The 14,082-nt window shown below is 44.2% G+C and overlaps 1 protein-coding gene across 1 annotated transcript in view; it reads right to left on the reverse strand.

Moving 5' to 3' along the window:
• The window catches only part of MEI1 (meiotic double-stranded break formation protein 1), a gene marked incomplete at both ends in the record, with an annotated part of 68,757 nt that overhangs the window by 43,388 nt on the left and 11,287 nt on the right, over positions 1 to 14,082 (reverse strand). Inside the window, 7 exons of the mRNA XM_081248088.1 lie at positions 4,066 to 4,177; positions 5,772 to 5,913; positions 6,716 to 6,807; positions 7,673 to 7,787; positions 11,934 to 12,068; positions 12,192 to 12,291; positions 13,274 to 13,390. Coding sequence (XP_081104214.1) covers positions 4,066 to 4,177; positions 5,772 to 5,913; positions 6,716 to 6,807; positions 7,673 to 7,787; positions 11,934 to 12,068; positions 12,192 to 12,291; positions 13,274 to 13,390 — 813 coding nt within the window. The remainder of the gene's footprint in view (positions 1 to 4,065; positions 4,178 to 5,771; positions 5,914 to 6,715; positions 6,808 to 7,672; positions 7,788 to 11,933; positions 12,069 to 12,191; positions 12,292 to 13,273; positions 13,391 to 14,082) is intronic.

Consider the following 14,082-nt stretch of genomic DNA (forward strand, 5'->3'; position numbering starts at 1 on the left):
ATGGGCTTGAGGATATGGGGAGGGGGAAGGGTAAGCTGTGACAAAGCGAAAGAGTGGCATGGACATATATACACTACCAAACGTGAGGTAGATAGCTAGTGGGAAGCAGCCGCATAGCACAGGGAGATCAGCTCGGTGCTTTGTGACCACCTAGATGGGTGGGATAGGGAAGGTGGGAGGGAGGGAGATGCAAGAGGGAAGAGATATGGGAACATACGTATATGTATAACTCATTCACTTTGTTATAAAGCAGAAACTAACACACCATTGTGAAGCAATTATACTCAAATAAAGATGTAAAAAAAAAAAAACTGACCTCTGTCCTGTCCATCCTTGGTCCCTGTAAAAGCAGGATTCTTGACAAGAGCTCCCACTACACCAGCTCCAGGGCTGGGGATAATCTTATTCTATCGCAGGGCTTCTGGTAGGGAATTAATCCCTCAGAGTTTCACAGCAACTTTCCAGGACAGCAGTTTAACCCATGGCTCCCTCAGCAGGGGAATGCCCGGTTTGCCTGCTGGAAGGGTTCCTTGTGGTACAGACCCTCAGGGTTCCAGAGTTTCTCCACCCCCGACTTCAGGTCTCTGCCCCCTCTTGGCTGGCGGTGCCTGCTTCCCTCTTTTCTCTTGCAGTTTGGGCCCTGACCCTGTTCTACCTGGCTTCAGGCTCTAGAGATCTCCCTGTAATCACACTTTCTCTACATGCCTTGCGCTCTGCACCACTGCCCCACCAGAGATCTACACTTCCTGAAACTGCACCCATTCAGCACCCCAAGACTGGATTCTCTTGGCTCTTGAAGTATGGCAAGCAGAAAGAGCAGATGAAGGGAAGGAAAGGAGTATATGTCAGTTGTCACGATGACTAAGAGGTACACTCATTCAGGAAATCTACATACGTTGTCTCATTTCACTCCCATTATTATCACCATGTTCTAGCTGAGGACACTGCAGATAAGAAAATTAATTTGCCCAATATCAATAAACAAGGGATGTTTATTACACAACCCATATGTGCTAATCACAAAGGTCCTACTTTTTCCCCTCTTCCACACAGCCTCCTACCCTCTCCTAGAAGTTCCTCCCACTTCCTACATGGAATAGCTTCCTAAGGGTTTCCTGTACTCTCCGAGAGAGAACAAAGATACCTCTGAACAGCGACAAGGGACCTCTCCAGGATGACCCAGACCATCAATCAGAAACTCCCTCAAAATCCCACATCAAATATACAGACAACTGCAAAAGGTATGCCCCTCAACTCCCCAGCTCTGGATCCTGGCCCCTCTCCTTTCCAAGGACCTTGCTCTGCTGAGTACCCCTGGATTTCTCTACTGCTCCTTCGTATACACTGCTAACAGAATAAGTGTTTCCAGTCTTAGGGGGTAGTAAAATCCTTCCTAACTCCATGTCCCCTTCCAATTACACCCCCAATTCTCACCTCCCCCCTTACGCCAAACTTATGGAAAGATTTGCCTATTTTGTCTTTACTGCCTCACCTTGCACTCACTCTTCAACTCACTACAGTCGGCTTACAACCCAACCACTCACAGCAACTGCTCTGGCCAAGGTCACCAACAGCCTACATGATGCCAAGTCCAATGTACATTTTTCAGTCCTTGTCTTACTTGACCTCTGGGATGCATCTGACACTCATGACCACTCCCTCATCTACAAAACTCTCTTCACTTGGCTTCCCTAATGTCATCCCCTTCTGGGTTTCTTCCTACCTCTCCAACCATTCCTTACCAGTGGACTTTGGAGTAATCTGTTCCTCCTGACCACTAAATATTGTACTTTATTTTGTCTTGGTCCTTTGATCATCTCATTTTACACACTCACCATGAGGAATCTCACCTGCTCCCCACTAGAGACTCAGCCCCACAAGGACAGGGGTCTGTTTTGTTCACTGCTACATCCTCTGCCCTAGGACAGTGCCTTTCATGTAGTAGGTACCCAATTAATGTTTAAAGAATAATTGAAAGGCTGGATGATAAAAACTTCTATATTTATTGTCAAGAAAAAAATGCTGCCTGCTATTCCAATTCTACAAGGATCAAGCCATTAGCCAATGCAGTTGCTCAGCCCACCAACAGTATACCCTGAGAGGAAGTCAGGATGGGGAAAAACAGGAAACATTCTGTGCTTTGGAGATACTGGCCCCTAGATAGTTAAGATGGCTATCTAAGGAAAAATTTCAAATGACCCCAGATTTTTGCATCTTCCCATACACAAAAAAAGACACTAAAATCATTAACTTGAGATGTCCATTTTTTGTGACTAGCAGTAATCTTTTTATGATTGACTACATGTTTTCCAAGCAAAAAAGTTCATATATATTGTGGCTTCCCGCTTACCTCTTTGGAGCAGTTCCTCAGAGCTATCTGAGAGGCTGTCTCCCGGGCTATAGTCCTCAGCAAGGTCCCCAAATAAAACTTAACTTACAACTCTTACATTGTGCGTTTTTCTTTCAAGTGACACTATATTTAAGACAAGATGTTTCCCATGACTTCAGACCTAGTCAATTACCTACCTAAAAGCTCCACTGGGACATCTCACAGGCATCTCAGAGGTACCCTGATCCAAACTGATCACACCCTCTACTGCCTTCCCAAACCAGATCCTCCTCTAGGGAGCCTCCTCTCAATAAAAAACACCACCACCCACCTAGACGGCAGCCAGAAGCCAAGGCATTACCCTAAACTATTCCCTCTCCCTCATGCCCTACATCCAATCATTCCACCACAGCCCACCCACCCCCACACACATACTACCTTAGTTCCTAACACCAACCGGAGTTAATGCAAGAGGCTGAACTTCTTGCCTCCAATCTTGCCTCCCTCTAACTCATGGTCCGCACTGTTCTAAGAAGGATCTTTCTGAAACAGCAATCTGAGCCTGTCACTCTCCTTCTTTAAGACTCAATGCTCCCAAGATAAAGTCCAAATTCCCAACCTGGTCAACAAGGCCCTTCATGATTGAGCCCTGGCTACCTCTCCATGGCAGACTTCCCACTGCATGCTATGACAGGAATAAAAGACAAGACAGTAAATGATAATGATAAGGGGCAGGCATAGCATAAAGATTAAGAAAGCAGGCTCTAGAGCCAGATTAGATTCCCTGAGTTTGAATCCTGGGCACACCACTTCCTGTGTGACCTTGGGCAAGTTGTCCAACCTGAGTTTCAAAGTGCTCGTCAGCAGAATGAGGATAATCATAGTACACACTCATTAGAGCTTTTCTGAGAATTAAATGAATGAATACATGTAAAGCACTTAAAACAGTATCTAACACATAGTAAGAGTTTAATATTATAAATGTTAGTTATTAATTATTACTACCATTCTCTCTACTCCCTTTTCTGCTTTTGGCTATCTCCCCTTCCCATTCTCACCATCACTACCACTTTCTGAATAGGATAAAGGAGACTCTGACTCTGATTCCTGGGCTTACTCTGCAATTGAGGTATTTATAGTATGAAAACTGGAGACGTGGGAAAGGAAGGTTTATATTTCGAAGAGAAAAAATGACTAGTGAGGGAAGAAAATAAATACATGCAAGAAGACCTGGAGAAGGATGAAGGAGTCAAGAGCCACTTGGGTTCAACTTTAGGAAGGCATTTCAGTATAGTATAGTTAGACAGCACTTTCACACAGAGTGCTACCACTCTTCTATAAGGCACTTGCAAGTACATAGGACATTTTTCAGTTGTCACAATGACTGGGGATACTTCTGTCATTCAGGGCTCAGGAGCCAGAGACACTAAACATCTTGTGAGGTCTGAGGGAATGTGGAGTATGAGAATAATTAGGGGAAGGAGGTCTGTTGTGGGCTCTGAACTGGAACCTTCTTGACATTCTCAGAGAAGTGTCAATTCATTTGAGAACTGCCTTTAAGGACTTTTGATTGATGGATGATATACCCTTCCACTCAACACTAGGCAGAGTGTGGATGTTGATTCTGAATGAATACGTAAGCCTCCCATCCACAGGTTATGCACTCTTTAAGTACCCTGAGCAGCTGCCTAAGGTGCCTGCCTCCCTCCCAACTTCCACACTTGCCTGCTGCCTACCAAGCTTCTTGGAGAATTTCTCCTTCATATGGGGGACGATGACAAAAAGGCTGTGCAGAACTGAGAGGAAAACCTCCATCAAGGCTGGATGAGCGGCCTGTTCCGAGTACCTCTGCAAAGAACCAAGAGGGAGAGCACAGTCCTCCAGGACTGAGCCTCCGAAGAAGAAACAGCATCAGCAAAAATTGCATCATCTAGCAATGGGAGACTAAATTCTTTCATTTCAAGGGCACAAAAAACGCTAGGGGACCTGAAGTCACAAGCCTGCATCCAAGGCTTACATCTTCTGCCACTTAATAAATTGTTCAAGATTCATTACCTCTCTGGGCCTCTACCAAAGAGTAAAACAGAAATAACAAGTCCTACCTCCCAGAAACAAATGATATCTCATGTGTAAAAGGCACTTTCTAAACTGTAATGCAGAGTGACGCTCATGCTTCTAACATAATAATTTAGTTTACAAACTTCCTTCACGTTTATTTTTCATGTGATCATTGAACAGAATCATGAGGCAGCCTGATATGGTAGACAGAGCTCCGGGTTAAGAGTAGAGAAACTTGAGTTCTATTTCAAGCTCTGTACAAAGTCGCTGTGTGCCCTTGGGTCAGTCAACCCCTCCCTTCTCGCTGTTTCAGTTCCCTGTGTGTAAATAGGGAGGGCCTCAGGGACATGGTTCTTACAGATACTTTTCATTTGGTTTTCAAACCAAGATTTTTTTGACTAGAAAAGTAATACAAGCTCATTAAAGAAAATGTGTAAAATACAGAAAAGTAGAAAGCAAGAATAATACAGTAATTCTATGATCTAGCTCTAGATCTAGCTCTAACGCTCCATAAATCTAGGAGGAAGGCAGAGCAGGTGAGGAAGGGCTACTGCTAGTGCGAGCCAGTCAGGGCTGCAATCCCGGGCTCCTGAGAGCTACCCACCTGAAGACCCTGGCATGCTGCCTCAGAGGCTTCTTCAAGGAAAAGAGGCTCTCTCCTGTCAGAACCAGAGGATGCTCCCCTGCTGCCACCTACTGTTCCCAGTGGGTATTTTGGAGGTGTCTTTTCCCAGCTAACAGTGGCTCCTCACAGGTTCACAGGATGTCCAAACCTCAAAGAGGACAAGACTCACCCAAGGTCATCTGGGCAGTCAACAGCTCTGGACCTCGCTCTTCCTACTATCTCCATCTCAAGTCAGCTCAAACCCAGGGCTCTCTTCAGGTCTCTCACCTGTCATTTTACAGAACTCACATATGTGCTCCTTAGTGAAGCCTAGATCAGACATTGACTGCTACTTTTTACTAAGCAGAAAAACACATAGGTTCAAACCTCAGCACTGTCATATACTTGCTTTACAACCACAGAAAAATGACAACCTCATCTTTAAACTGGGGGAAATGATAGGACTTATTTCACAGGGTCACTGGGAGGGTTAAATTATGAATATAAGGCATTTATCACTTCATAAACATGACCTATTTATTATTTTATTATTACTGCTTTCTACTTTTTAAGAGGCATCTATTAATCTATTATTTACAACCAAACACTATACTGTGATTTTAAAACCAAAGGAAAAGTGGCTGCAAGAACAACACTGCTACGACTCTCAGAAGGTCCAGCTGAGTAGTCGAGTCACTGTCTCGTGCCTCTCAGCCTGGCTTGCCCTCACATTCTTCTCCTCCCCAAGCTTCATGCTGTCCAAGGCTCAGGAAAACCCACCATCACCATGGGGATACACAAGGAGTCACAGGCACTGAGAAGAAATTCTGAGAAGGCCTCCAAGGTGTCTTCTTTCTCAGCACTGGGAGCTGTGAATGGATTCTCCTGGGCCGAAGGCTCGTTCTGGAATTCCACAGCCAACCTGAGAAATCAATGTGTGGGTATATCTACAACTACCTATGCAACATAAAGGTTAGAAGCATCCTCCTAGAGGGATACCTGAGCTCAGGGCTCAGGGAAAGTATCCCGACCAGCAGATCTAGAGAAAATTCCAGACACCTCAGTGAGGGAGAACCTGGTCTTTGGTCACCTCTTCAGCTTCGTGCTCCCTACCCTCTCTCCCATAACACATGACTCATCCACCCTACTACATGTACTTCCCTGAACACACCATGCTGTTTGCTGTTTCACATCTCTTTGCCTTTACATATGCTTCTCTTTCTACTTGGAATGCCTTCCCCAGGTTTGTGACAACGTAATGAATTCCACACATATAAACAAAACTGTCTCTTCCCCAAGAGACTGTGAGCTCCTTGTGGGTAGGAGCTAATCTGACTTACCTTTCTACTCCCACTATCTAGCACCAGGCCTGGCACACAGTAGATACAACAAATATTTGTTAATGTGAACTGAATTAATCCAACAAGCATTCAGTGAACACCTATAGCACTAGGTTACTTGGGAAGAGGGACAAAGCGGAGTGAGATACAACCTCATTGCACAGTAACAAAAACTTCCCCAGGAGGGAATCTTTAGAAACCGCCTCCACATACCCATTCCACACCCCACACGCATCCCCAACCTCCATCCCAGCCAAAGTCCTCTCACTACGCAGCAAAGCATCAGAAATCAAGTGTTGCTTCCAGAGCTTCATCCTTTGTCCGATTCCTTTCTACACCCACCCTCCACACTACTACCTCATCAGACCACAGAGGGCCGCTCACCTGCAGGCATTCCTAAATCCCTCCAGAGTGCTCAGGAGGAACCTTCCTCTTCGAAGAACGGTCTTCTCCGAATCTCTACTGGAGGCATGGCCCTGAGGTGAGAAGGAAAGAGGGGAACCTATTGGTCAAGTACCTACTCCGTGTTCTAGTCTTTGCTTAGAGGACTACAGACTTCTTCCTCTCACACTGGAGTCTGGCATTCCCATACACCTAACAATTTCCAGGGGATCTTAGGTACATCCTCACAAATCCAGCCATCTAATAGCTCCTTTAAAAAATGGTAGAAGAGGAAACCTTAACCACTTGTCTCCCTGTGAAGCACAGGACTGGTTCTTGTTCTATTATACGCAGAAAACTGTCACAGGCTTGTGGACATTAGCCTAACTGGCTATAATGCCCATATTATTGCTCCAAAACACACAAAAATCCCCACCGCATCAGGCATGAAGAGCTTAGTTTCCAAAGTTAATCCTGAAAGACATAATCAGCACTCACATTAATAGTATTTCTTCTGATATTTTAAGTCCATGGACGATTAAAAGCCAACAATTATGACACACTGCACATTGGTCAGATTCTTTCTAAAATTATAGCAAATTCAGCCTTAAATAATTTTGTGAGCATGTTTACCATACCTGCTTGGATGATATAAAAGACAAAGTGTGTAGTAGGCTTGGGTACAAACACCCTGGGATTTACTATCCAAACTCAGGTCCTTGCTAGCTTTGGACCTGAGACAAAAACTATTTAACCCCTGCGACTTCACGTTCATAATGAGGATAACAATTATTAAGCCCCACAGTTCCGCAGTTAGGAAAAAAATAACATCTCATTGTAGGTGTGTGTGCATGAGAAAAACCTATAAAGTGGCATATAAAGGTAATGCAATGTACTAATTATCTTCCAAAAACACATTACAGCATAATCTCCAGAAGAAGCAGGCTGCAGTGCACTGACCAGGGGCCTCCAGTTCAGCGGGGTCTGGGAAAAATCTGCACACCGGCTCAGCATGGCTTTGAGCAAGGCCTGCAGCTCCTTGTACAGCACAGGTAGAGCACTCTGATGATCCTTCCTGCACCCAGAGAGACAAAGGTAGGCCTATGGTGAGGTAAGGGCACTCCAAGGTACCCTCAGGTTCTCAGGCAATGGGGGACAGGTGGTAGATCAGAACACGGGTCCAGGATCTGATCGGATAAAAACCCTTGCTCCAACATTTATCTGCTGCATGACTTCGTGCACATTCCTCATCCGCTCTAGCCCTCAGTTTCCTCATCTAGTCAATGAAAGTTAATAGTACTCTCCTCATAGAATTATTCTAAGGATCAAATTGGATAATGTATGCCAAGCACTCAGCACGATGTTTGCTAGATAGTAAGTCCTTATAAATGACAGCTAAGACTATCATTATTGTTATTAAAGATACAGAAGGTTTTCTCACTGAGAAGGGCCTCCCAGTGAAAAAAGTACTATCTAGAACAGAAGGTGGTCACTGTTCTCAAATAAGTGATAAACTGTCTTGGGGACGACAGATCAAATTTGCTTTCTGTTTCCTTGATGAGGAAAATCAGGATCAATAGGTAAACGTTATCAAAGACCCAGATCTTATTGAAGGAATATAAGGAAGAACTTTCTAAGAGTCAAAACTCTAAAAAGGGGACTTCCCTAGTGGTGCAGTGGTTAAGAAATCGCCTGCCAATGCAGGGGACGTGGGTTCGAGCCCTGGTCCAGGAAGATCCCACATGCCGCAGAGCAACTAAGCCTGTGTGCCACAACTAGTGAGCCTGCACCCTAGAGCCTGAGAGCCACAACTACTGAAGCCCGTGCGCCTAGAGCCCATGCTCCGCAACAAGAGAAGCCACCGCAATGAGAAGCCCGCGCACTGCAACGAAGAGTAGCACCCACTTGTCGCAACTAGAGAAAGCCCACGCACAGCAACAAAGACCCAACGCAGCCAAAAATAAATAAATAAAATAAATAAATTTTAAAAAAAAGAAGAATGAAACAATGCCATTTGTAGCAGCATGGGTAGACCTGGAGATTATCATATTAAGTGAAGTAAGTCAGACAGAGAAAAACAAATATCATATGATATCGCTTATACGTGGAATCTAAAAAAAAATGATACAAATGAACTTATTTACAAAACAGAAAAACAGACTCACAGAGAACAATCTTATGGTTACCAGGGGGAAGGGTGGGGGGAGGGATAGACTGGGAATTTGGGATTGACATGTGAACACTGAGAGCAATCTGCTGGGCCTTCTAACAGGCACTCCGTTAATTGTATATAGTGAAGGCTTGATTTCCCCTTTCCCTCTTCATTTCTGGAAGCTCTAACTTTCTATCCAACATTGATTGTCAAGCCCTGGTTCTGCCATCTTTAAATTCTTTCAACAGTTCTCACTCTTCATTCCTCCTTCCAGTTGTGCTCCCCAGAGACCCTCTGAACCACTCCACCTCAGAGGCACCACCTCAGTAAAAATTCTGAAAAATTAAAGTCAAAAGTAAAATTATCTAAGGATTAATAACCAGCCCCCTACCCACATCTCTCCACAATTCTGACCCAACCAGCTTTCTGGCTTCTTCATGTACTACTCCCCTTCACACAACCTGCTGGCCAGACTGGCTACCGTACCCTCAGTAATCCCTAAATTTTCCTACCTACATGTTTTGGCCAACCCTGGTCCTTCCACAAATCTAAATCTCTCTCATCCCTCGTAGCACAGCTCAAATACTACCTCCTGCTTGAAAGGTGACAAAGGTGCTACCAGTCCCCCATAACACTGACCTCCCGGGAGATTTCCAGCTCTGCATGGGAACTTCTGATTGACTCTGGCTCTTACTCTATGCCTTTGTTACCCTGTTGGTTTACTCATCTCACCCTTGTTGGGATTCATGCCCCAGATTTAGAGATTCAAATCCAGGAAAGGACAAAAGGGGAAAAGAGACAAACTGAAGCCATTATAATGTAAATGCTATTCTTTTATTCAATTTTTAGAAGCAACCTAGAGTCAACTGACAAAGACTTAAATATAGTTACAGAAGAGACTATAAATGTTAACAAACTTTACAATATAAAATTAAAGGTATAGGGAACTTCCCTGGTGGCACAGTGGATAAGAATCCGCCTGCCAATGCAGGGGACACGGGTTCCAGCCCTGGTCCGGGAAGATCCCATGTGCCGCGGAGCACCTAAGCCCGTGCACCACAACTACTGAGCCTGCGCTCTAGAGCCCACAAGCCACAACTACTGAGTCCATGTGCCACAACTACTGAGCCCACATGCCACAACCACTGAAGCCCACGCACCTAAAGCTCATGCTCTGCAACAAGAGAAACCACTGCCACGAGAAGCCTGCGCACTGCAACTAGAGAAAGCCCGCGTGCAGCAACGAAGACCCAACGCAGCCAAAAATAAATAAATAAATTTATAAAATTAAAAAAAAATTATAAAATAAAATAAAGTCCCCAATGGACATTTCACCCCCCAGATCTTCCTTTTAAAATAAATAAATAAATAAAATTAAAGGTACAGCTGACATTGAGAAGTAGACGGTAACGAGGAAAAGGGAAAGAAAGAGCTGGGGTGCTAATATAATCAGCTAACCAAGAAGGGCATCAAGAGATACTGCTTCAAGTTGAGGGAACAAGAAACACAAGTTTTAAGTATATTATTTAAAAGTTTGAAAACATAACATAAATTAACATAAAATAGTAACTAGCAACAATGCCAAGGAAGTATAGAGAAGACAATATAATGTGACCTAAGTCTTGTTTTTCTTATTGGCAAGTCAATGAATAATGTTCTAAATTGACAAATAAAGAAATAGCATTACAAGCATATTGTTTAGATTTAGGGAGATAAATCACCAGAACTAAAACCAAAATGAGTTAAAATTAGTTTCCTTTAGGAAGTGGGGACAGGGAGCTGTTCCTTTTCATTATAAACCTTGTGCGTATTTTATTTTTTATCACTTAAATATATTACTTTGTTAGATTTTTAAAAGGGAGGATGTGGAAACAAAGTAAAATTTTCTATATAAATAAATATGGGTTTCCTCCATTAGTTTTTTCAAGATATCAAGCATCTTACTACAGAATGATTTCCCATCATGACCCTAGGATCCCTTAGTCTCACCATCCATTTTAACATCATTCATATACTGAGTATCTATTAGGAGTGAGGCATATAGCAGTGAAAAAAATGACACGGTCCCTTATCTCTTGAAGATTATCTTATATAGTGGAGGAGACACAGAACAAATGAATAAACAAGAACTGTCAAGTGTCTGGTAAGTGCTGTAATAGGCAAATGGGTCAGTTAGGGAAGGACACTCTGAATGAGACCTGAATGATGGGAAGAGGCCAGTCATGCAAAGATTTAAGGGAAGAGTATTTTAGGCACAAGGAAAAATTAGTAGAAAGGAAGTGGGGGCAAGGTCTGGACTAAAACAAATGACCTAGTTTTAAAAAGTTACATCCACATAATAGATACAGAATAAAATCCTATTTAAAAAAAACATGCAGAGAATTGGAAAGAACTCTTCCAAATTAAAAATATGAAAGCAGAAATAAAACACTCAATAGTAGGGTTGAAGATAAAGTCAAGAAAATCTCGGGGCTTCCCTGGTGGCGCAGTGGTTGAGAATCTGCCTGCTAATGCAGGGGACACGGGTTCGAGCCCTGGTCTGGGAGGATCCCGCATGCCGCGGAGCGACTAGGCCCGTGAGCCACAACTACTGAGCCTGCGCGTCTGGAGCTTGTGCTCTGCAACGGGAGAGGCCGCGATAGTGAGAGGCCCGCGCACCGCGATGAAGAGTGACCCCCGCTTGCCACAACTAGAGAAAGCCCTCGCACAGAAACGAAGACCCGACACAGCAAAAATAAAGAAATTAATTAATAAACTCCTACCCCCAACATCTAAAAAAAAAAAAAAGAAAATCTCCTGGAAACTAGTACATAATAACAAAAAGATAAAAAACTGTCAGACAAAGAAAAGAAAGGAACAAAACAAAGAAAATCAGATGACCAATCCAGGATGCCCAACATCCAAATGGCAGTTCCAGGAAGACAGAACAGAGTCAATAGAGCAGCGGAAGAAATAATTCAATGAAATTTCCCTGACCTAAAGGACAAGTATCCCCTGGAAGCTGCTCTGGCCTTGACAGGCCCTCGGGTACATGAGGGGTGGAAAGTTCAGCCTGTCTGGGTCTCTCACCTCAGAAAGGCAGAAATGGCCTTTACTGCCTCGGCAGCCACCTCCAGCACAGGGCTGTTCACTGCCTCTTGGAGGGCACGGCCAGCATCTCTGCACATGGCTGAGCTTGTGAACAGCTTGATCTCCTCTGGCTGCCTGAGAAATTGTAAATGAGAAATGTGTGAACTCCTATCACTGACCCCACCAGGAATAAATACCTCACTTCTTTCCTTCTCCAGTCTGGCCCCTACAGGCCTGACGCTTCACTACTTTGCTTACCGAGTCAGGATCTGAGCAAAGAGCAGCAGGCCCTGCTTGTGCAGCTCGGTGTTGTTCATCCTCAGGATTCCCTGTAGGCTCCTCACCACTGACTCGATCCCTACCACAAAATGACATGGCAGAGGCCGGGGATCAGGGCTTGTTGGTTTCTTTACTGCCTTCCCAGGAGAGATGAGAGGCTCTGGACAGCACATATTTGCTAGCAGCCCTCATGGAGCAGTCCTGACAAGTTAAGCTGATGGGACGGGACTGTGAGATCTTTGAGGGAAGGCCCTTATCTGATTCATCTCTGTCTCCCCAAACCCAGCACAACCCATAGCATGACCCTGGAATTCGAGGTATTTAGTCAATACCTACTGGTTGAGCTTCACCTTCTCTACTACACACACTCCTATTTCTCCTCAAAGAATAAGGTAGGACATCCACTCCTCCAGGAAGCCTTCCCTGGTCCACTCAGGCAGAGCTACGGGCCTCCCCTGAGCTCCTACACGTCTTGTACCTCCCCTCTAGCACAGTCCTAATAAGCTTGTTTATATCTCCTTCCCCTTCCAGAGGACAGGGACCACAATATATGTATCTCTAGGTTCCAGCCTGGTGCCTGGCATAGAATAAGAACACAGAATATAAAATGAGTGACTAAATGTGCCCTATCTAAAATCTAGATGTGATATAAAAAGTCCCAGACAAGGAAGGTATCACCAGGAAAGAAGAAGAAGGGACAGTTTCAAAAAACTTCGGAAGGATAAATCAGCAAAACTTGGGGACTAACTAGATGGATAGATATCTGGGGCGCAGGAAAAGACTGAATCCAAGGCTGAGTAAAGTTGCTCTTAAGGTGCAACAGGAATTCATTTAGTGGCCCTTCTCTTGCTAAACATATATACTGCCAATCAATGAAGAACAGAACTGTTTGGATATCACTGCTTGCATGTGGAATCTGGTAATGAGTTTGGGGTGACGGAAATGACCAGACCAGCACCCCGCTCCAAGGTTTAGGCTGGCCCCCCATCACTGCTGTTGCCACCTAACTTCAAAGTGCTGTCCACCTGAGCCAGAGCTAGTACAGGACCCACAATACCAACCGTACACCGTGTGGCACTTGGAAAAGAAGAGTGGTTCTTCTGCCAGAAGTATCAAGCACTTGTAGCTGGACAAGACAAGCACTTCACTGGAAGAGGAAAGATGCTCAAAGAGGAACTCTGGCCAGGGAGAGAGGGAGAGAACAATCAATGACAACTGTATAATCATGATCCCTTAACTAATGCTATGGCCTTGGGTCTATTCAGTATCTCACACCTGTCACTTCATCTGTTCACACACCCTCTTGAGGAGACATGATCATTCATTTACAGATAAACCTGGAAAATGCCCTCAGACTTATGATCTAATCTTATCTTTTTAATAGATGGGGAAACTGAGACCTAGAGAGAAACAGTTGGTGGTAGAGGCGGGACTGGAACTTAGGTCCCCTAATTCTCAGGATGGGCAGCAGCATGATACAGAGAAAAGAGATTTTAGAGCCAGACAGCCTTGATTTTGTATCCCTTCTCTGCCAATGCCGAGTCTTGCTGATTTAAACCAGTTATTTCCCTTCTCTAATTCAATTTCCTTATTCATAAAATGGCAAAGATGAGGACCTAAATGTGGCAACATTTGCAGTGCACCTTAGGGCATATTTCCTGGCTCATAACAAACCTTCAAGACACATTAGTTCCTTTTGCCTCCCTGGTCCACAGGTCTTTCCACCACCCCCACACTAGGTGTTTATTCCTAGATGGTCAAATTAATGACAAAGTTCAGTAACAAACTGCTCAAGGTCATATTAGAAACCTGCAGCAAGAGGATTCAGACTCCATGAGGCCTGTTTCCTAGAGTCTGTCATATACAATGA

This window comes from Mesoplodon bidens (assembly GCF_964165515.1).
Source record: "Mesoplodon bidens genome assembly, chromosome: 11".
NCBI lineage: Eukaryota > Metazoa > Chordata > Mammalia > Artiodactyla > Ziphiidae > Mesoplodon > Mesoplodon bidens.